General features: G+C 36.4%; 1 protein-coding gene across 2 annotated transcripts; it reads left to right on the forward strand.

The window, feature by feature from the left end:
• The first annotated feature begins 2,010 nt into the window (after positions 1–2,010).
• LOC135683713 (uncharacterized) lies at positions 2,011–23,778 on the forward strand. 2 transcript variants are annotated; one of them, XM_089113569.1, is made up of 7 exons: positions 3,517–3,531; positions 6,241–10,081; positions 17,065–17,936; positions 18,497–18,536; positions 19,212–19,491; positions 21,139–21,390; positions 22,542–23,778. In XM_089113569.1, the coding sequence occupies exons 3-7, from the start codon at positions 17,079–17,081 to the stop codon at positions 22,828–22,830; spliced, it is 1,719 nt and encodes a 572-aa protein (XP_088969695.1). In that variant the 5' UTR covers positions 3,517–3,531; positions 6,241–10,081; positions 17,065–17,078; the 3' UTR covers positions 22,831–23,778. The 2 variants fall into 2 exon arrangements, with proteins under 2 accessions (XP_065055130.2, XP_088969695.1); XM_065199058.2 differs by lacking the exon at positions 6,241–10,081 and having other exon boundaries at positions 2,011–3,531.
• The last annotated feature ends 309 nt before the right edge of the window (positions 23,779–24,087 follow it).

The following is a 24,087-nucleotide window of genomic DNA, read 5'->3' on the forward strand; positions in this document are numbered from 1 at the left end:
CGATTAATTAATCAAACACAAAAAGCTAGCTCGTGTGGGGAATTCTTTCTCCTATAGTCCTGTGCCCAATAGAACTCCCGGTGACGCTAAAGAAAACTCGCAGAATTCTGATATAAATTTCCAAGTTATAATTTCCTCAATTCCTATGCAACTCTACTCCTGTCTCTTACTCGCATGCTCTCTCCCCAAACTGCTAACTTGTACGTATATTTATACGTTTACAATAGAATCTTCTCGATTGCTGAATCACAATAATTGGTACATAAAATTAGCAACAACATGAGTATTACGTAATAAACTAATTCCTAGATAATTCAAGAACCCCCCATCTAACAATGCAATGATATGGAAGCGCCGAAGGCGCTAGATGTCTAACTCACAGGTACGCTGTGAGGCAAATTTGTTTACTTCCGCCATTTTTAATAGTGGCAAAAAGGAACTTGCTCCATACCACTGATCAGTGCTCCATACTGAGCCCTTATAAATTTGGTAAAAGTAAGGATTGATTTCGTTCACCTCTCTTTCGAATATCGATATGAAATTTGGTGAGTGGCCTTATACTGCACTTGAATTTATGAATTGATGTTAATATTGGAAGTATAAGCCGAATTTCGCAAATTCCAAGTATTTACAGTCGTGGTGCTTGCTGTGCTGTTTTCTGTCTCGTCGAAATTCCAGAAAATAATGATTGATCTATTTTAAAACGGATCCAGCATCAATTTTTAGCCACTCCATGAATTATTTTCTTGACACATTTGTACAAAGATGTGATTTAGTTACTTTTTCTTTCTTGGTTTACAAGAACTGCTATGAAATGTCTAGGCCTAACTCTAGAAAAAGCCGAAAATAGGTCATAATTCAATGCTTGGATATTAACAACAGAATTTGAATATATGAACCAATTTTTAATTTGATTTATTATTGATATTTTTAGACTATTTCAAGGCCACACTCGTTGCTTGTAATTATTCTTCAGCACAATGGGTCCCTCACCGTATCTTTAGGCCTATGAAATATCTTCGGTGTACATTTTCACGACAAAGATTACTTATTTGGCCTTATCAAGAAGATAGAAGTTTATTCATATCAAATATCATTTCTACAAATTCAATTTGACAAACTAAAGATAAAAAATTCGCACATTCCTACTCATGCCATTAGGTTCTAAACGACAAACAAAAAACTCAAGAATTATATACTTAAAATGGTCTATATTATTAGATAATAGACTCAAAAAGTTCTTTCTAATTTATATGAAGATAAAAATGCAAGCACAAACTTTTTCAACTCATAAAAACACGACAGGCCACCGCTATATTCCCCCCGTAACTGCGTAAACTAAAAGAACCATATTTTTTAAAATTATGTTTAAAGCCCCAAAAAATTGTTATGTGTTGTTGATTTATATCTTCTCTAACTACCTGCATCAGAAAAGGCACTGAAATAGTTGTGCGCCACGAGAAAATGAATCCTTAAAACAAGCAACTTTCCACACTGAACCCTATTGCAGCTCGCTTTTTCCGACAATTTAAAATGGCGGAAGTAAATAAATTTGCCTCACTCGGCAGTACGCAGCATGACCTAGACTTACTCCATGAGCCTCTGTTTCGCTACTGCCTCACTTGACGGACGCTACTATTATGAGTCTCTGTTGTAGCGTCCGTCAAGTGAGGCAGTAGCGAAACAGAGGCTCATGGAGTAAGTCTAAGCATGACCCAAGTTAGACACATCAGCATAGGGGTAAAATGTACTTGCCATGCGCGCGATAAAACACAGGGGTTACAGCAAATGTCAACACTGCTCACGCAACATTTCAGGACGAATACACCACATTGTTTTGAATGATTAAAGATTCGTCGATAAATCGACATATTCAAAACAAAGGATAGCCAGCAATGGACTAGTTATAAGTACCTCAGTCTAAATAAAGCCTTTGGTGAAGTTTTAAAACTAGGTCTACATTCACTTTATCTAGCACTTCAGTTTACGCCAGGAAACCAAGTTTCAGTTAGAATAGTTACTAGAAATAGCTCTTGCTAGTACTGCCCGCAAACAATTAGTGAAGGTTGTAGTGCTACACCAAAAAGAGGACTGGGTACCAATACCCCAGTCCAAAAATAGCTTTTGGGGGCTTTTTTGAAGCTTGATATGAACTTCATCTTATTCAGCATATCGGATTGCGTACTTGTACCAAACTTCATGCTTTTATCATAACATGCACAATTCTACTGCTATGCGTCTGCACTATCAGGAATCTCGAGAAAGCAAGTTGTTTGACAAAACGAAAAGTTTCCACAGCCATAACTTTTTGCTTATAGGTCAGATCACATTGCTCTTTTTAAATCTTTTGCTCAGTTTTGCATGCTCTTTCCGATAGTATCATCAGATTCGAAAGTTGAAATTTTGCTGACCGTGTATTTTTTCATGCTTCCGGAAACGCAATTTCCGGTCATTTGCCAGAATGTTCCTAGGGCTTAAAATGATCAGTGGCCTTTACTCTTATGATTTAAACTTTAAAAACTTCGGTTACCCAGTTTGCTAGAATGTTATGCAAAATTCCCTGTCTAATAAGTTAGTCTTTCTGTTGGATTATCTGAGAAAACAGCGAAGAACGAGTATCTTTTGTGTGCTACTTATTCAGGGCCTTGGCCTTTTGTCCTAGCCCATCGCTCCACCAACGGGCTAGTTATACACCGGTTATTCACCGTCATAAGAAGAACCCTGGCCGTTACAAACATTTAAAGATTTGAAGGTGCAGTCATTTCAAAAGGAGCGCAATTGGCCAGTACTGAAAATGATCATCGTTCAGCTTTTTATCAATGAGTCTATTTCATGAGAATTTTCAAATATCTAGAATGCCGGCTTTATTCGCAATTCGAATTAAGCTTGGTAATGAACAAATGTCCTGAATGGACAAACAATATATCGCTTATAAATCGTGGACATGGACCTTCTAGTTTCTGAATTTATGGCAAAATTGCGTTACAGTGAGGTGAAATGAACAGTGGTGACAGTGAATTATTTTAGCATGAAACTAGAGCCATCTAATCACATATTTTATTTCTATAAGAAAACGGATTCCAGTTTCAAAGGTAGCATGAATTAGAACAAGAAATATTGTTTGGTAATCAATGAATTCTGTTTTAAAATGGAAATAATCTAAAGTAAAAAAGTTATGCCTGAAAAGAGTAAACATTTAGATGAATGAGCTAATCTAAGCTTATCTAAAGGTTTTGGTCGCAAAAAGTTCCTGCTCGCTTCGCTTGCAGGGGACCGTGTTTTCTAGGTTTGCCCCTGGGCCTCCAAAACCTTTCGGCGGCACTGACTGCCCGTCGCTCGGGCCAGATCTCCTTCGAACGGAAGGAGCCAGTGGAACGGTAGCCTGTGTTCCAGACCCCTCTACTTTCAAGTTAAGGGTCTGGAGCACAGGCTAGTGGAACCGAAGGAGATACAAAACGAAAGCGGAAGAACTCAAATTTCGCAGACGACGAAAGTTGAAATTCAGGTTTGTGTGAAAGAAAGAGAATTAAGGTTTGTAAACTTTCCTAAATTACTTTTTATTCTATAATAAATTTCATGCGACAAGAATTCAAGCTTTCTACAGGGAACGTAGCTGGCGAGTTTTCCTAAAAATTGATCGACAAGGTGGGCTAGCCCGCAAAAGGCTAGCGTAACATTCTTTATTCGCTGACATGTAGGAAATTTCACCGTCAAATAGCCCCTAGTTCATGAACATTTTGATTATGTGCTGCCTAATTACTATCCTTTGTCAAAATCGAATTCCAATCCCCTTCGTCAAATGCCATCGACGGTCATTTTCCACTGTGGCCAAACCTGGAAGCATAGAAAGCACCCGGGATCGTAACGACCACATAAAGCCCGTTAAAACGCTCTCAACATTTCACTGAACATCGCTCAACATTTGTACTTGTACAGTGATGTTTAGTGATGTTTAGTGATGTTGAATAAGGTTGTTAAAACGCTCTCAACAATTCGACTCAACATTCGTTGAGCGATGAACTTCGGACTCTCAGAGATTCAAGACAAGTTTGGAAGATGAAGTTCGGATACTCTTTCGCTTTAACAGTAGCTGCCTGATGATTTCCTAAGGTCAGGATATTGGTCTTGCAACATGCTTTGAATTGCTATCTCATCCGATTTGCTTTCACTGCCAACTGTTTCCAAGCGTTCGTCATGGTGTGCCATTACGATTTATAAAATTCAGCTTCTCTCAACTTCTTGGTCTGATCTGAGATCTTGACGCGTTGAAGCCTTTCTTTGGCGCCCAAAATCCAAGCCTAGTGCGCTTGCGAGCGCGGTGTTAAAACGCTCTCAGCATCTCTCAACAACACCTTTAACAATAGAAATGTTGAGTCGACCCGCTGAACATTTTTCAATCTGTTCAAATTTCACTCAACTGAACAGGGTGTTAAAACGCTCTCAACATTTGCACTCTACAAATGTTGAGCGATGTTCAGTGAAGTGTTGAGAGCGTTTTAACGGGGCATAACATTTGCGCTACGGGCCTGAAATGTTTTTGCATGTTTAACAAGCACAGTCAACGTCTGGGTGTAATCCAAATGGAAACTTTGCGGACGTTGCCTTACTCGGAACGGCAGAATAGGGCCTATAAATTTCTACCGCTTTTTAAGAAAATTTTACCCATGTCATTCGATCTTACCTAAAAAGTTCAATGAAATGAGAATGAAATGACTTAAATTCAATAACATGAACACAACCTGTTGATAATGATATCATCAAATGTTATTTCCCCATGGGCAGTGGCTATGGAGAACATTTATGACAAAACGCGTTTGCGAGCGGATATAATGTAAGGCGCGCAGCAAAGTTTTCAATCTTGGCTGTAATTTGAGTCAAAATATTTGGACCTGAGCTGCTATCATTAGTTAAGTTTTATTTTTTAATAAATTGATAAATCTGTCATTTAGCTGAGCTACTTGATGCCCTTAATAAGAGGGGCAAGGGGGCCAAATTGCTCTTATCATTAAAGTGCCCTTAAAACCGGCCACTTGCAATAATCACAGAGATTCATATGAAATTCTGATTGTAGTGCTTAATTCTGTCATGACAACATTTCTCAAAACTTGTAAAATAATACCTTATGCCAAAAATTAGCCAATGTTCAAGATACCTACAGAAGATCGGAATAAAATGACAGTTACTAAGAAATTAGTAGAAGCTGGGAATTATGTTTCAAAGGCCCTTTTACTCAAGCCCGCCCCCTTGCACCTCGGTCGTTCCGGCATCCCCGCTCAAGCTCCACGTGAACTGATACAAGAGTGATCCGACACCGTGTAGACTGGTCAATTTGGCCAAATCCAAAGTGCATATAAAATTTGTACGTGTCCATGTTTGCATGATCCTCGCTATCCATTCTTTCATTGGTAGTCTCATAATACATTCGAAATCAGAAAGTTCAGTTCTAAGAAATAGCGAAAAGGGTGGAATTTGAGAGCATCATTATCCCATTTATCTACATTCACAAAATGGTAAAATGGAATGGATTGGAGGACTTTTTACTAGTCATCTTGAGAAAATAGCTCTAAAATGATGTTAAGAATAACATGATTTTCAGAGTTTCATTTTATCTTACAATAATATTATAGGAGGGTAGCACTTTAACAACAGTGTTGAATTTTAAGCCCCCAACCTACAAGTTAAAAATTAAACATTCAATTTTTTAGCAATTATCATAATTACCAACTCAACATTAATATCAGTTGAACTGCACTGGAATATGATAAACTGTAAACAATTTCCCTTAGGCTACGCTCATATTACTTGCCACTCACCAGCAGGTGGTGCCTTACCTTGGGTAGCAGACTCACTCTATGTAAAATAAGAGAGAGTCTGGTATCCAGGGTCCTGGTGCCCACCTGTTTCTAGCAAATATATCATTTTGGTGTTTCATTTGTAACACATGCACACATGGATCAATCTTTATAGTGCCTAATCTCTCGACGTATGCCGTTTACCCAGTACTAGCTTTTAGTAGGTAGTTTTGAATATTTACAAATTAGTAGTATGTTGGCCTAAATTGCCAAAAGATTCCAAGAAAAAGCCATTAAATATCAACTGATGTTTTCTCTTAGTTAGCCCTTAAACTTGACAACTACGTGTTCACATATCTGCCTCTATAATTTCAATCGTTTAGTCGTAAATCATTGCTAAAGAAGTTTGCTTCTATAATCTCTGATATTTCTACTGCTCTTTGTTAAGGTCCATATTATTGACTCTCTGGTGTCTGTCTTGGTTATGTTGATGATTTTATTTACACTTTCCAATCATGGAGTATGGGGACTTCACATTTTTAAAAAAGGTGCAATTGTTTTATTCTTTTGTGTATCAAGTATTTAAATTTCAGATCCTAGCTGTAAGAGGGGCCTTTTGTTTTTTACATCGCCATCCTTGACCCAGAGAAGTATTGTGATAAAACTGAAGAAAGAGCCACCTTAATTATTTGTTTCATTTCATATAACATACAAAAACGAAAAGCTTTGCAGGATGAGCACGGATACAGAAGAACCTAGAATACTGGTTGATTCACCCAAACAACTTTTGCTCAACTGACGTGTTGCCGTGTCCCCTGTGACACAGCCTCTTTAAGAGCCCTCTGCAGAAACATTGATTACAATGTGGAAAGCATTTGTAACGAGTGAAATGATAAGGCAGTTCTGAATCAACGATTAATTAATCAAACACAAAAAGCTAGCTCGTGTGGGGAATTCTTTCTCCTATAGTCCTGTGCCCAATAGAACTCCCGGTGACGCTAAAGAAAACTCGCAGAATTCTGATATAAATTTCCAAGTTATAATTTCCTCAATTCCTATGCGACTCTACTCCTGTCTCTTACTCGCATGCTCTCTCCCCAAACTGCTAACTTGTACGTATATTTATACGTTTACAATAGAATCTTCTCGATTGCTGAATCACAATAATTGGTACATAAAATTAGCAACAACATGAGTATTACGTAATAAACTAATTCCTAGATAATTCAAGAACCCCCCATCTAACAATGCAATGATATGGAAGCGCCGAAGGCGCTAGATGTCTAACTCACAGGTACGCTGTGAGGCAAATTTGTTTACTTCCGCCATTTTTAATAGTGGCAAAAAGGAACTTGCTCCATACTGAGCCCTTATAAATTTGGTAAAAGTAAGGATTGATTTCGTTCACCTCTCTTTCGAATATCGATATGAAATTTGGTGAGTGGCCTTATACTGCACTTGAATTTATGAATTGATGTTAATATTGGAAGTATAAGCCGAATTTCGCAAATTCCAAGTATTTACAGTCGTGGTGCTTGCTGTGCTGTTTTCTGTCTCGTCGAAATTCCAGAAAATAATGATTGATCTATTTTAAAACGGATCCAGCATCAATTTTTAGCCACTCCATGAATTATTTTCTTGACACATTTGTACAAAGATGTGATTTAGTTACTTTTTCTTTCTTGGTTTACAAGAACTGCTATGAAATGTCTAGGCCTAACTCTAGAAAAAGCCGAAAATAGGTCATAATTCAATGCTTGGATATTAACAACAGAATTTGAATATATGAACCAATTTTTAATTTGATTTATTATTGATATTTTTAGACTATTTCAAGGCCACACTCGTTGCTTGTAATTATTCTTCAGCACAATGGGTCCCTCACCGTATCTTTAGGCCTATGAAATATCTTCGGTGTACATTTTCACGACAAAGATTACTTATTTGGCCTTATCAAGAAGATAGAAGTTTATTCATATCAAATATCATTTCTACAAATTCAATTTGACAAACTAAAGATAAAAAATTCGCACATTCCTACTCATGCCATTAGGTTCTAAACGACAAACAAAAAACTCAAGAATTATATACTTAAAATGGTCTATATTATTAGATAATAGACTCAAAAAGTTCTTTCTAATTTATATGAAGATAAAAATGCAAGCACAAACTTTTTCAACTCATAAAAACACGACAGGCCACCGCTATATTCCCCCCGTAACTGCGTAAACTAAAAGAACCATATTTTTTAAAATTATGTTTAAAGCCCCAAAAAATTGTTATGTGTTGTTGATTTATATCTTCTCTAACTACCTGCATCAGAAAAGGCACTGAAATAGTTGTGCGCCACGAGAAAATGAATCCTTAAAACAAGCAACTTTCCACACTGAACCCTATTGCAGCTCGCTTTTTCCAACAATTTAAAATGGCGGAAGTAAATAAATTTGCCTCACTCGGCAGTACGCAGCATGACCCAAGTTAGACACATCAGCATAGGGGTAAAATGTACTTGCCATGCGCGCGATAAAACACAGGGGTTACAGCAAATGTCAACACTGCTCACGCAACATTTCAGGACGAATACACCACATTGTTTTGAATGATTAAAGATTCGTCGATAAATCGACATATTCAAAACAAAGGATAGCCAGCAATGGACTAGTTATAAGTACCTCAGTCTAAATAAAGCCTTTGGTGAAGTTTTAAAACTAGGTCTACATTCACTTTATCTAGCACTTCAGATTACGCCAGGAAACCAAGTTTCAGTTAGAATAGTTACTAGAAATAGCTCTTGCTAGTACTGCCCGCAAACAATTAGTGAAGGTTGTAGTGCTACACCAAAAAGAGGACTGGGTACCAATACCCCAGTCCAAAAATAGCTTTTGGGGGCTTTTTTGAAGCTTGATATGAACTTCATCTTATTCAGCATATCGGATTGCGTACTTGTACCAAACTTCATGCTTTTATCATAACATGCACAATTCTACTGCTATGCGTCTGCACTATCAGGAATCTCGAGAAAGCAAGTTGTTTGACAAAACGAAAAGTTTCCACAGCCATAACTTTTTGCTTATAGGTCAGATCACATTGCTCTTTTTAAATCTTTTGCTCAGTTTTGCATGCTCTTTCCGATAGTATCATCAGATTCGAAAGTTGAAATTTTGCTGACCGTGTATTTTTTCATGCTTCCGGAAACGCAATTTCCGGTCATTTGCCAGAATGTTCCTAGGGCTTAAAATGATCAGTGGCCTTTACTCTTATGATTTAAACTTTAAAAACTTCGGTTACCCAGTTTGCTAGAATGTTATGCAAAATTCCCTGTCTAATAAGTTAGTCTTTCTGTTGGATTATCTGAGAAAACAGCGAAGAACGAGTATCTTTTGTGTGCTACTTATTCAGGGCCTTGGCCTTTTGTCCTAGCCCATCGCTCCACCAACGGGCTAGTTATACACCGGTTATTCCCCGTCCTAAGAAGAACCCTGGCCGTTACAAACATTTAAAGATTTGAAGGTGCAGTCATTTCAAAAGGAGCGCAATTGGCCAGTACTGAAAATGATCATCGTTCAGCTTTTTATCAATGAGTCTATTTCATGAGAATTTTCAAATATCTAGAATGCCGGCTTTATTCGCAATTCGAATTAAGCTTGGTAATGAACAAATGTCCTGAATGGACAAATAATATATCGCTTATAAATCGTGGACATGGACCTTCTAGTTTCTGAATTTATGGCAAAATTGCGTTACAGTGAGGTGAAATGAACAGTGGTGACAGTGAATTATTTTAGCATGAAACTAGAGCCATCTAATCACATATTTTATTTCTATAAGAAAACGGATTCCAGTTTCAAAGGTAGCATGAATTAGAACAAGAAATATTGTTTGGTAATCAATGAATTCTGTTTTCAAATGGAAATAATCTAAAGTAAAAAAGTTATGCCTGAAAAGAGTAAACATTTAGATGAATGAGCTAATCTAAGCTTATCTAAAGGTTTTGGTCGCAAAAAGTTCCTGCTCGCTTCGCTTGCAGGGGACCGTGTTTTCTAGGTTTGCCCCTGGGCCTCCAAAACCTTTCGGCGGCACTGACTGCCCGTCGCTCGGGCCAGATCTCCTTCGAACGGAAGGAGCCAGTGGAACGGTAGCCTGTGTTCCAGACCCCTCTACTTTCAAGTTAAGGGTCTGGAGCACAGGCTAGTGGAACCGAAGGAGATACAAAACGAAAGCGGAAGTACTCAAATTTCGCAGACGACGAAAGTTGAAATTCAGGTTTGTGTGAAAGAAAGAGAATTAAGGTTTGTAAACTTTCCTAAATTACTTTTTATTCTATAATAAATTTCATGCGACAAGAATTCAAGCTTTCTACAGGGAACGTAGCTGGCGACTTTTCCTAAAAATTGATCGACAAGGTGGGCTAGCCCGCAAAAGGCTAGCGTAACATTCTTTATTCGCTGACATGTAGGAAATTTCACCGTCAAATAACCCCTAGTTCATGAACATTTTGATTATGTGCTGCCTAATTACTATCCTTTGTCAAAATCGAATTCCAATCCCCTTCGTCAAATGCCATCGACGGTCATTTTCCACTGTGGCCAAACCTGGAAGCATAGAAAGCACCCGGGATCGTAACGACCACATAAAGCCCGTTAAAACGCTCTCAACATTTCACTGAACATCGCTCAACATTTGTACTTGTACAGTGATGTTTAGTGATGTTTAGTGATGTTGAATAAGGTTGTTAAAACGCTCTCAACAATTCGACTCAACATTCGTTGAGCGATGAACTTCGGACTCTCAGAGATTCAAGCAGGGGCGGATCCAGACAAAAATTTGACATTCTCAAAACCCATTATGACCGACCGACCACGTCCATTTTCTGGAAACGCCCAAGAAATTGTTTTCTGTCTTTTATGGATGCAATGATTAAAATTATTGAAATTTCAAGAGGAGAAATAGAAACAAACAATAAGAAGTGGCAGACACCAAGGGGGGATGAAGGGAGGTAGTTGTCCCCCAACATTTTAGGAAGACAGAGGTCTTTTATTCTAAAAAGAATGGACAATGGTGATGTCATCTTATCAAAAAATAGGCTTGCCCCCTCATATTATTGCCCGAAAAATAACAATGATGCAACATTAAAGAATTAACTTAATAAGCATAGCAACACTAGTAATTGAAAATTGGGTAATGCAGGGAAAAATAACACAAAGATCAAGACAAAATGTGTGTGGCAAATTGTGCTTGGTTTTCTAATGGTTTAACATGTGGAATTTTATAGAAAAAAGTGTAGTTTTGTGGACATCCAAATTATTGATAAAAATTTAAGTGCAAAAGATTCATCATAGAAAAAAATTATTAACGAAAGTTGACCAATGAAATTACTAAAAATGCAGGCACTTTCAGAGTATACAAGCCAAAGAAACTTGGACAAAGAAATGGGCAAAAACCTTTTCTAGAAACAAAAGTAGACTGCTAAGGCTAGTCAACTTCTTTCTGGATGCTAACTCTCTTAAATGCATCATATCTTTTGGCATATGGTAATTGCACTGCTTTAGAGTAAAATATTTCTGCATCGAAGTCAAAGTCTGTATATCTGTTTCAGATTTGTTGTTCATCATTTGGAAATACATGGAAGAAAAATTACTTTGGGATGACTGTCTATTTAGTAGATCCATCAAATTTAAATTTGAATCTTCTGAGGCCTGACACTTTATACTAAACTTCCCTTTGCTTAGCTTTCAGAGGCACTTTCTTTTGCCAAAGAAAATGAATATAATTTTTTGCCTTCATAATCTTTCCTTCCACAGGAAGGTTAACCAAAATTAGCTTTTTTTCCAAACCATAATTCCATCAAAACTTAGTCTGGTAATAGGCTGGCTAAAATAAGCAAACAAATGCATTTCTCATCCTTTTTCTTGTTGAAAGACTACTCCATTACTCCAACTCCTGTCATACTAGATTACATCATACCAATTACTGCATTTTAACATGCCTTAAAAACAGATTCTATCTGCCTTTACTGTGTGTACTAACTTAATGTAAAACATATTTTATTAGATAGCATTTCCAGTTCCTAGTACCACCTTGTTCAAATAAATATATCTCAAGATTTTGACTTCTGGTGTTGCACTCTCAATAAACCTTGTTCATTATTGGCTTAGTATCAATAAAACAAAAAAGGAGATGCATCTCCAAAACAAAAGTGCAGTGTATGACAATAGGCCCATGTAGCTCATATGATTAACCACATAAAATTTCCAAAGATGCAACATGTCAAATGTTTTTAAAATAGAACACAACAGCCCACCATAGCACAAAACTTTTCACCAAAGGCTGTGACAACAAATCCTATTCTGCTTGGTAACAATATCAGTAACAAGACTTTAAGAAAGTAATGACTTCTCTAACTGTTAAAATCTCTCTTAACTTTTTTACAGTTAGTTCTTTAAATTAAATTACAGCAAAAGTGAAATTCAACTTGCAAATAAATAACATGTTATCTAAAACAAATTAAATAGCTATTAAAACAAACTAAAATGTATCCATAAACATTATATTACAAAGATAGGCAACCATTTAATCATTGAATGAATATTCTAGTTCTAGTTAAATTCAGAACAGTGTAATTTTTGTGAATTCTACATTTAAATCACATTACACAAAAACAGAAAGAAAATGGTAAGGTATCGGTGTTAAATTAAGTATTTTAGCAGCATCCAGAGGGGCCAGTCTGCAAACAAAACAAACTTTTTGCAGAATTTACCACCTGAGCCTCTCTAGGCCCAGTAGCAGCAGCACAAAATGAGCCCCTATATAAAATTCATCAGCAGTACCTCAAAGTCTGACCCTCTCTCTTTCAACAAGGTTCAGTCAGCAAAATGAAACAATTCTTTTACCACAATAAATGTCGAAGGTTGTGTGTTACGATCTGGTTCTGGTGCCTAGGCCCTCCCGGCAGACTTGTAAGTAACCATTCCCTAGTCAGCGAAAAAAAATACTCCTCGATGGTATCCAAAGCACAATCGGTCAATAACTGTTTCAATTCTTCCAATACATCCATACTTAAATGGGTTCTTGCGAAATTATTCTCTAATCAAGAACAAACACATATCATTACCAAGCACTGCCACTGCCACTGCCACTGTAGTCTGGAGTCGAGTGTGGATTCTTGATCACGTGAAGTTGGTGTTCCCTGTCAAATTTCGCTACTTTGTGGACCAGCCCACTAACTTCTCAAGATTCTCAAACTGCGACGTAGGCAAGACCTCATAAAATATATGTTAAACATATGCCAGATATACCCTATTAAAAGTGAATGGGTTTAATACGTCATTCTGGCGAATTTTCCTCTCGTTAAAATCTTTCAGGTCGACCTCTTCTCAGGGACAAAAATGAATTGAAATTCTCTGCGTGCGCATGCAGAAACTGCGTGCAACTTTCTAAAATTGCGAAGGAACTTCTCAAAATGCATGGCAACAGTCGATAAACTTTCTAAAAATCATGCCTAGATACAGGACGCGGCGCAGCCTCTTACTACTCTCCTGGGTACTAGGTTCAATGAAGGAGAATTTGGTTTTTCATCGGAGAAGATCTAAAAATGTTTTGCAAAGGCAAAACGGAGTAAAATATAGCAAATACGGCGATGGTGTAGAAATAAATACCTAAAATACATAATAAAAAGATGTATGCTTATCTTGAATCTTAAACCTGAGCTCATTCATTACTTTTAGCATTTTAATTAGAATAATCAAACTGGGAAAATCTGACATTCTCAATTGAGAATGTTGAGAATGTCTCGATCCGCCCCTGGATTCAAGACAAGTTTGGAAGATGAAGTTCGGATACTCTTTCGCTTTAACAGTAGCTGCCTGATGATTTCCTAAGGTCAGGATATTGGTCTTGCAACATGCTTTGAATTGCTATCTCATCCGATTTGCTTTCACTGCCAACTGTTTCCAAGCGTTCGTCATGGTGTGTCATTACGATTTATAAAATTCAGCTTCTCTCAACTTCTTGGTCTGATCTGAGATCTTGACGCGTTGAAGCCTTTCTTTGGCGCCCAAAATCCAAGCCTAGTGCGCTTGCGAGCGCGGTGTTAAAACGCTCTCAGCATCTCTCAACAACACCTTTAACAATAGAAATGTTGAGTCGACCCGCTGAACATTTTTCAATCTGTTCAAACTTCACTCAACTGAACAGGGTGTTAAAACGCTCTCAACATTTGCACTCTACAAATGTTGAGCGATGTTCAGTGAAGTGTTGAGAGCGTTTTAACGGGGCATAACATTTGCGCTACGGGCCTGAAATGTTTTTGCATGTTTAACAAGCACAGTCAACGTCTGGGTGTAATCCAAATGGAAACTTTGCGGACGTTGCCTTACTCGGAACGGCAGAATAGGGCCTATAAATTTCTACCGCTTTTTAAGAAAATTTTACCCATGTCATTCGATCTTACCTAAAAAGTTCAATGAAATGAGAATGAAATGACTTAAATTCAATAACATGAACACAACCTGTTGATAATGATATCATCAAATGTTATTTCCCCATGGGCAGTGGCTATGGAGAACATTTATGACAAAACGCGTTTGCGAGCGGATATAATGTAAGGCGCGCAGCAAAGTTTTCAATCTTGGCTGTAATTTGAGTCAAAATATTTGGACCTGAGCTGCTATCATTAGTTAAGTTTTATTTTTTAATAAATTGATAAATCTGTCATTTAGCTGAGCTACTTGATGCCCATTTCTTTTCAAGCATTACCTGATCAACGGTGTGATGCACTTGTTGCTTGCCCATTGAATTCTATTATTCTTTGATTAGGTCAAATAGGACAAACTAGTAAAAGTTGATGGTCAGTTTAGGCTAAAATGCGATTAATATTGGTAGGAAAACTGTTACTAAAGGCTTGTTATTCATATCAAAATTAATGAATCAGAGATGAAGCGGGCCTTAAGGCCGACCTCCACTTTGCCGCGCCTAAGGAAGATTTGAGGAAACCAAAACCCCATACCTCTGTGCAACTGGGAATAGCATGACCAACAGAATCACGAGAACTGAACAGCTTTTAAATCTCGCAAAAAGTTGCAAAGTACTAGCAAACTAGCAGCTGCAAATCGGCAAAGAAAGTTGTTATTTGAAAGTAAAGAAGTAAAAAGTTATTTCTACTTGAACCTTCCCAAAAAGAATGAAACTATAGAATGAGCGGAAGTTTTCATAATTTGATTGGATAAATGTCAGTGAATAACAAGCGGTCGCTCTAAAAGTCACCTTGATTTTCAATGGTCGCGCCGTACGCACGGCCAAGTGGAGGTCGGCTTTTACTTTTAAAGGATATAAGATTTTAAACATTTTTGAAATAGGCAGCCATTGTGTTTTAGTGTTGTTTTGCCGCTATTAGGCAAATGGTGTGGTGAAGCCAAAAATGGTGCATATGTAGTTAGAAAATTGGGCAAATTGTTTTAAAATGAATCGAACTGACTCAGGGCACTTTACCCAAATATGCACTTAGCTCTCTCGGATAGCATCTGGATGGGTTGGTGTATCAGGTTTACAATTTGGCTGCAGGCAAACCACCTTCCTTTGTTCAAAATTTGAGGGTTTTTGGTTACATTTCGTTAACAGAAAGATATGAAGGAAAATGCAGGAAGTTTTATAGAGTAGCTGGTCAAAAAAGTTTTAGAAAGTCTCAAGAAAGATGCATGAACAGTGACAAAAAAATGATTGTTATGGTAATTAGTAGCCCTGTAAACGAAAAGACAGATTGTTTCAATGTAAAAGCACTGTGTAAGAAATGCACAATTTTCTGGCGACATTTTAAGGAATGGTTAAAATCTTGATGTACACTTTAACAGAGCTTGTCAAATTCAACGTTACTATAACAGCAAAGGTCAAATGATTTCTTCATACACAGCGATAAGGGTATTTATCAGCAGTATACATAAACCAATCACAAACGAGCGGGCAGAGATGGAAATGATGATTGCTGTTAATGGTCCCAATTTTGAATATGTTGAAAGTAATTAAAGATAGTTTGAAACAATATTGGAAGGAATATAAGAAAGCAAGAACTCTGTTGGAATGAATTTTTTGGAAAAAAAAAGAAGTCAAAGCCAGGATTATCTTTTAAGTCATACATTAAATTTGATACAAACTTTTTAATAGTATCATATTTATTGATGAAGCGATTGTTATTCTTAAGTCATTTCAAACATAGTTCTGTTAAAATTTACTGGTCTTTGAACATAAATAGTAATTCATGAAAATAAAGTAAAACTGGATGTCGTTTTGCTACCATTGTTCTGAAACAATTAACTTCTATAAAAGGATTTGTCTAAACGTTTTCTAGATAAAATTCAGTCCACCTAAAGATATACATATTTTAACATTGATAATTATTGCATTAACCATCCCCAAATCCTACTTGATGTCTCTCACTTGAAGCGATTTAAATTTCTTCATAATACACATGTTGAGTTGAGTAAAATTTGCAAGAAAATTATTGCTCGCATGCAAGAAGTTCTTATGGCGGTCTGATGTACATGTTGCAATGCAAACTGAATTCGGGGACAAAAATACGAAAGAGAATGCCAAAAAGACACGTTTTAATTTCCCATTGGTTGGGCTACACAATAGACCTATTGTTAAGTATCCAGTCTGCAATGTAAGGCTCAATGTTACAAACAGTTTTGGTTTTTTTAATCAATGCACTCTTTAACTTCTGAGAACCTTCTTACGTTTCTGCTTTCAATTTCCCTAAACTTAGGCAACAGTTTTTTGAAGACGTTTACAGTACAGTACGTAAAAACATACATCGAATAGCTTGCTAGAAAAGACATAATAATTTATCGTAATTCCTCTGAAAAGCACCCAGGGCTTTGACTGGGCGCTTTGGCGAAGGGGGAAGTGTTGTTTGCAAGACGCTAAATAATCATTGTTTAAATATGATCTACATAAACTAAAAACAAAATATACGAATTTTGAATCTACGAATGAAAAAAGTATGACTAAAGGTGTCATATTTATTTACTTAGAATTTTAGTTATCGATTACTGTACAAGCAAAATTGCTGTACTGTTTTTTATCAATCAAGATTTTTCAGATAAGGGCAGTGCTTTTTTCGATGCTGGGTGCTATTTAAATTTTTGATGGTGTTAGAGAGCGCATTTTCGAGAGTAGCTTTTGATATTGTGGTTTCACTATATTGCAATTTAAAAGTAATTCTATTATAAGATGCCAATTATTGTATCTCTGTTAGTAAATTTATTCGAATCTTCAACAGCAATTAAGAAGAAGATGGAATACTATAAAGTCATGAAGACTCTAATAGATGAAAAAGCACTGAAAGCAGGAAGATATATAGATGTATGGTCCAACTTTGATATTTTTCTCGAGAGGGCTATTCTCAGGATAGGTAGCCATCCTGTAGAGATGACTAAAATTGAGTTCCTTAAATGGACACAGAAGACTGCTCAAAGCAAAAATGACAAAGTTCTTGAAGGTTATACCTCAGCATACCTAGGATGGCAATGTAATCATGCTGACAGATTCGACGAGGCTTTCAAGTGGTTTCAATGGGTCATACTACAACAGTCTGTGAAAAAGTTTCCAATTATCACTCTAATAGCAGAATCAAATCTAGGTATCGGATATGCATATTTTAAACTTAAGCAGTACGGAAATGCCATTTCTTATTTAAAAAATTCTTTAGAACAGTCTTCAGAAGTATTTTACAAAGATGAAAGAGCTTTTGTGGCAATGGAGTGTCTAGGTGATTGCTATTCTGAAACAGAAAGGTTCGATGAAGCCATTACATATCTTCATAAGGCATTGGGATATTTTGAATTTTTAAATTGTGAATCAGATTACTGGATATACACAATATTATCAAGATTGGGAAAGATTTATGCTAAAAAAGGAGAGTATGAAGAAGCAGTTGATTATTTTGAAGAAGCGTTGAGACATGGTAGCGAAAAAGAGCGTGCAGAAATATTTTTGTGCCTAAGTAAAGCTACACTTGACTTGGGACTACTAGAAAAGGCCTTAACACATGTCAATAATGCAATAGAAATTGGAAAGACTCTAGATGATCATGCTCTCGTAAAGGATGCTGAGATACTCAAAGATGAAATTGAGAAGATAACAAAGAATGAAGTAAGTAAATGAATAAATATTTGCAATAAGATGAAAACTATAATGTTGTTAGTGTGAAAACAGAGCAAAACATCTGGTTAGTTCTAGGGATCTAGGAATTCATTTGAAGTTATTTATAATCGATGATTCTGATTATACAAGAAATGTTTTCGATATGCTTTGAAATGCTCAAGTTTACTCTAATTGTTCGCATGCTCTTCAAAACAATCAAGAATAAGGATCTTCAAAAGTTTTTTATGTCAGTTTATGATAATAGCCTTCCTTCGCATTGTTTGATGATTTTCTTGTGGTTGAGTAGGAACTTAGAATTTTCTTGTTGTATATATCTAAGAATAATAACCCTTATTGGTTTGTAGTTTAAATTACTTCTCCAATCCAGCACAAAAATAGGTGAGACTTTTCAAGAAATTTTGGTGTTTTCTCTTTCCTTTTCAATGTTGGATAACCTTTCTTGTGTCTCGAACTTTTGTTTAGTCGAGGAAAGTTCCCTGTATGTATCAAAATTGCATGAAAACCATAAGTTTTTCTGTGTCAAAGATTTTGAGAATTATTTATTTTAGGTAAAAAAAGTAAATGAGGAAAAAAATGAGGAAGGAAAAGGTATTTTGTAATATTAAACATCATAATTATTACTTTGTCAGCATCTGCAAGATTGATCTTCTTAAAATGTCTTGATTGCTTCGTCTAAACTTCGAAAAAATTCTAGACTTATCTGCAATATTTTTTGTTCTAATCTTCTATTCTATCTGCAGTTACTGCTTTTGGTACCAAGCCACATTCATTCGCTCGTTTGTATTGAAAATTATCTTTTTGCAAGTGGTACTTGCGTTTGGTTTCACGCAGTTTGCATTTCATTCATGTAATGGCCGCAGGGTAGACATTGTCTTCTCTTTAATTTAATCTTAGAAGCATTGTAGAATATTTTGTAAATATTGTTATTAGTAGCTAAATTTAAAATTGAAGCTAGCTAAATTGAGAGATATTCAGTCAAACTGTTTCGAGCATACTTAATATCAAAGTTCTGAAAGCAGTTTAGGATATTTTGAATTTAAAATTTATTTTCAGAGTCAGCTTTATTTAGGTTCTAAGTTTTTAAGTTGAATGGTTTTAAATTTGAAAGATTCGTTCTTTTCAATTTTACTCAGATATATCACCAAATAAAAATCTGGAGTTGCTCAATTTAGGAAACTGTTTTGCTAAACTTTATTATCATAGTACGTAACCCGAAAAAAAATTTGTCTTTTATTTTAAGCTATTGTAATTTATTTTTCGTAGAAGAAGAAGAAAAGCTACCCAGACATATTATTGAAGGCTTTGCTTGTCTCATATGTCTTGAAACTGCAGAGGAAGCCGTCGAAACTAGCTGCTGCCACAGCATTTACTGCGAAAAATGCTTATCAGCTGTCAAGGGTACTTGCCCACAATGCCGAAAACAATTCACAGTGGATATTGCACATGCTGTCCGAAGACTTATAGGGAATCTACCCACTCAATGCTCTTTTGATGGCTGTACTGCCAAAGTAACTCGGTCTGAGCGTAAAGACCACGAGAAAAGGTAATGTTTCTTCCGTTTCAATCTCTCCCTATTTTGGATTTGAGAAACAGGTGCAAAGACCAAGAGCTCATGTTTCTGTTCTTAAGATATTAAACTCGAGATTAAGGACATTCTCAGCAACTGGTGGCCATTATGAAATATTGAATATGTTTTGCTTTGAGATTGACTTTCACCTTGAGTTTTGCCATTTTGGGGTCATTTTTTCAACGGTAAAAGAGTTTCAGTTTATGTAAGTCTAGGTAAAATAAACAGCTTTACTAATTTTTCGTCGTTAACGTTCTCGATATGCTTCGCCTCCGAGGAGTTGTTCTGCCAAAACATCATTTTGGCGGGAAAGCATCATCTGTTTCTGGTTGAAAGATCGGCATTTGCCTGTAAATTTTAAGATGCACACTGACCGTACAAAATGCTGTTCTGGCCTAATAAAAGAAGATGCCGGCTAAATTTTCTAGTGCATTCCGCGTTCTAAATTGAAAATCGCTCTCTTGACAAAATACAATGTAGACCTACACACATATAAGGTCAATGCATATATGCATATAAGGTCAAATTCTTGGCTAGGGATATGACGATCTATCTACGATGGCGTCCTTATTTTTAGCGCAATAAAAAGATGGTCATTTTATTCATTAATTCATTTAATCTATCAACCATTGAAAAATTTCCCCATTAATGGCTACAAAGCCCCCAAAGCCAATGGCTGACACCTGCGTTGAGCAAGGGGAGCGGTCACCACCCAATATTTTGGAAGATAATGGTCTTTTGTTCTAAGACAATGAGAAAATGTGACGTCATCTTATCAAAAACAAGCTTCCCCACAACATTTGACCAAAGTGTCCTCCCCTGCCCAAAGCTCCTAAACTTTGTCCTGGATATGCAACAATAACAACTTGGGCAAGCTTGGCAGCTTTAAACATACAAATATACCGTCATACTCAGGTCGATTTGTTTTTCAGTTTAAACACACAGAAGCTCAATGCGATTGGTCCGTTATATAGAAAGTCATATAAACAGTGCAAAACATAGAATTGACAGTAAAGGAGACTTTTTCTAACGGTTTGAATATAAGCGTATTCTTTACTCTTTAATTCCCAAATTCACAGTGTTTCAATGGTTACTGCGGAGTGAGGATGTATTTTCATATCTTTGTTGCTTATTAGGTTCATTTATTTTCTTGACCCATTATGAGCGCTTTTAATTTGATTGCATATGAATTCAATTTCATGGCTAGGAATATAACGATCTTTCTACGATTGGTGTAGGTCATGTTTAATCGGAGTGGCCTTAATAGATTCCAGGAGGCACTCAATACATCAAGGCAGGTTATATATCTACAATACTCGTCAAAAGTCTTGGTACGCTAACGTAAGTGTTCCAGGGCAAATTCAGCTATTCCCCGTCCCCCCTTTGACCAATGTTGGTTTACTACAAAACGACGTAGGGGATTAGGAAGTCCGCTATTTTCAGCGACTTCTATGATATTGTTCTAAATTATCAGCATTGTTCAGGAGGAAAAGGTGCGGAAATAGGAGTATTCGGGAAAAGAACTGAAAAATATAAAAACACAATGCAAATTGCTGGGTTTTTCAAGTATTTTTGGCAATGATTGTATGTTTCATTGATGGCTGATTCGTGCTTCTTTTTTAGATGTGAACACCGTCTGTACAAATGCCCAGTACCTGAGTGTTTGTTTGAGGGACTGAAGAAAATGTATTTAACGCATTTGATTAGCGAACACGAAAAAGTTGTGATTAAACAGGTTTCATTCATTGCCAAAAACGAAGAGACCAACCAAGAGACAGACGATAGAATTCAAAGAAAGACAAATGAGGACGGGAAAGAGAGCAGGCTTGGTTCCACTGGGAAACATTATTGTGGTTATGTTTTTGGTTCTTCAAGGTAAAAACTGCTTGATCGCATGGCTGCATTTTATGATTTAGATTTCAATGATAAATTTTGGACTATTAGAAAATTTTGAACTGCCAGCAATGATAATTGATATTTCTTATTCGTAAAATTTAGATCATCAAGTATCTCTGATAAAACTCGATAAAAAGGTGATCCCTTTAGAGAACTTTAATCTTCTAGTACGTGTCCCTTCCAAGAGTCTATGATACTACAACAAGGATACTTCCAATGTAGATAATGTGATCTTTACACTACATTCTCTTTTCGTTGAAAATATAAGTGTTTTATTGGGTAGACTCGTAGAACTATATTAAGTCAAAAGGGTATTCTAGAAAAAACTATTGACGTTAAGTGTTGAATATGTCGTTGCAAGTATTTTAGCAAATAGTGTTTCTTTTGTTGTCTTTGATTAGGACATCAACTCTCAAGTCCGGAGTTGATCAGCGGTCTTGAATTAACAGGGTGGGTTGAAAATTTCCCAAATAATAACAAATGGGGTGAATTGTAGTCTCTTCGAATCGGAAACAAAAGGGCTGTTAACAAGATGCTGGTTCTTTAAAATAGAAAAGTGTCCACAACATAGTGTAATGAACATATTCATTTCTTGATAATGTTTTCATCTTTCTTATTGCACTGATGCACTTCCTTACGCTACGACTAGCTTCCTTGTATACACCTTGCAGTTTCCTAATAGACGGGGCTCGAATATAAGTAATGGGGGAAGTTGGCCTGGAATAAGGATGTCACGAGTTAGATTTATTCGAAAAATTTATAAGCATGGGCAGATAGGCGAAATCTAGAGAGAAAACACTAGTCTTTACACGACTACTCTCAAGAAAACACGGGAAACTTCAGACAAAAAAGAGCTGCAGACAGGGAACGGCTAAATTGTTTGTGGATGTGCCTAAAAAAAGTGATTCGTCCATCGTAAGCCAAATTGCTCAAAGTCCCAACAATGATGATAATTCTAGAATCGCTAAGCAAGCAAGTTTACCTTTGCACTAAGGCATGTTTAAGAGTTTCAACTTTTTTTGTTTTTTGATTTAATGATTTAAAAGCATTGCATGTATCATTTCTGCTTTGTCATGCATTCATAGAATATCTTGATACCAGACTTATTAAGGTTGATTGATTTGCTGTAGATGCGATTGTTGTGATATCTACTGTGGTCCTGAGAATGGTTGCAACTGTGCCGCGTGCATGAAACTGGACATCAAGTCTTTCAAGCTCACCAAAGGCTGGTACGTCAACAGGGACGGATGCGTATGTCAACAAAACACAGAAAGTGGCAATGTATACTGTGGGCGACTTGCAATAACACCTTCCGAGGATTCAGATGGGTTCTGTGGACCGGATGTTGGTTCAAACTGTGATGCCTGTCGCATTTTGCAAAATCAGTTGAGAGATAGATATGCACATATCTGGGAGTAATCTGGCTCTTGAGCATTGTCCAAGGAGCTTTCATTCAAGTGACAACTTTTTTAAGAGCTGCTGATCGCTATCAGTTTTTATAAACCCACTTTTTTTTGTTCTCTGGATATTCTTATTTAGAGTATAGTCAATAGAAGCCTGCGTGCAGACTTTACTCCTTCGCAATTGAGCATAACAGCTCTCGTTACTGTAACTGATCTATCGATAAATATATTCGATCTCTTTTTATAGTTACACGTATAAACATCGAGTGCAAAAACAAGAAAAACTCGGAAAAAATTGCTTAAGAACAATCGACATATTTTCTTGTTCAACTGTTTCATAGGCACAAGATGCAATAAGACAACTATAATATGTAAAGTTTTAAGTTAATATAAAGGTATCATTCTTTCGATATTAATGCATTACCTATGAGTTATTGTTAGGGTATCATCATTATGTAATTTGTCATGAGCAAACGTTGAGGTATCGTTATTTCTAATATTATGCGTTTAGCTATGAGTTATTGTTAGGGTATCATCATTGTCGATATTATGTAATTTGTCATGAGCAATCGTTGAGGTATCGTTATTTCTAATATTATGCCTTTAGCTATGAGTTATTGTTAGGGTATCATCATTGTCGATATTATGTAATTTGTCATGAGTAATCGTTGAGGTATCGTTATTTCTAATATTATGCGTTTAGCTATGAGTTATTGTTAGGGTATCATCATTGTCGATATTATGTAATTTGTCATGAGCAATCGTTGAGGTATCGTTATTTCTAATATTATGCCTTTAGCTATGAGTTATTGTTAGGGTATCATCATTGTCGATATTATGTAATTTGTCATGAGTAATCGTTGAGGTATCGTTATTTCTAATATTATGCCTTTAGCTATGAGTTATTGTTAGGGTTTCATCATTGTCGATATTATGTAATTTGTCATGAGCAATCGTTGAGGTATCATTAGTTATCATTTGTCTATTATTCTGTTGAATAAACTCTAGCTTGATAGCCTGTTTTCACAGAATAAAATTATAACAATCCTAGTAATGCAAAGGATGAAAAAAACAAGCCGTTAGAAAGGTAGTAGCTCTGGGTTAGTCAATGTTTGTTTCCACAGCAGAACATAAAATATGTGTGCGAATGGAAATTTACAGGTTTATAGACAAGAGTTCATCACACATGTCGATGGAAGAGTAGCAGGAGTTGCCAAAAGTGCCAAGTGAAGTGATAGTTTGACACTTGACAAAAAATGTCCTAGCCTGACGC

Source organism: Rhopilema esculentum, chromosome 17 (genome assembly GCF_057945365.1).
Source record: "Rhopilema esculentum isolate cy_ngs chromosome 17, ASM5794536v1, whole genome shotgun sequence".
NCBI lineage: Eukaryota > Metazoa > Cnidaria > Scyphozoa > Rhizostomeae > Rhizostomatidae > Rhopilema > Rhopilema esculentum.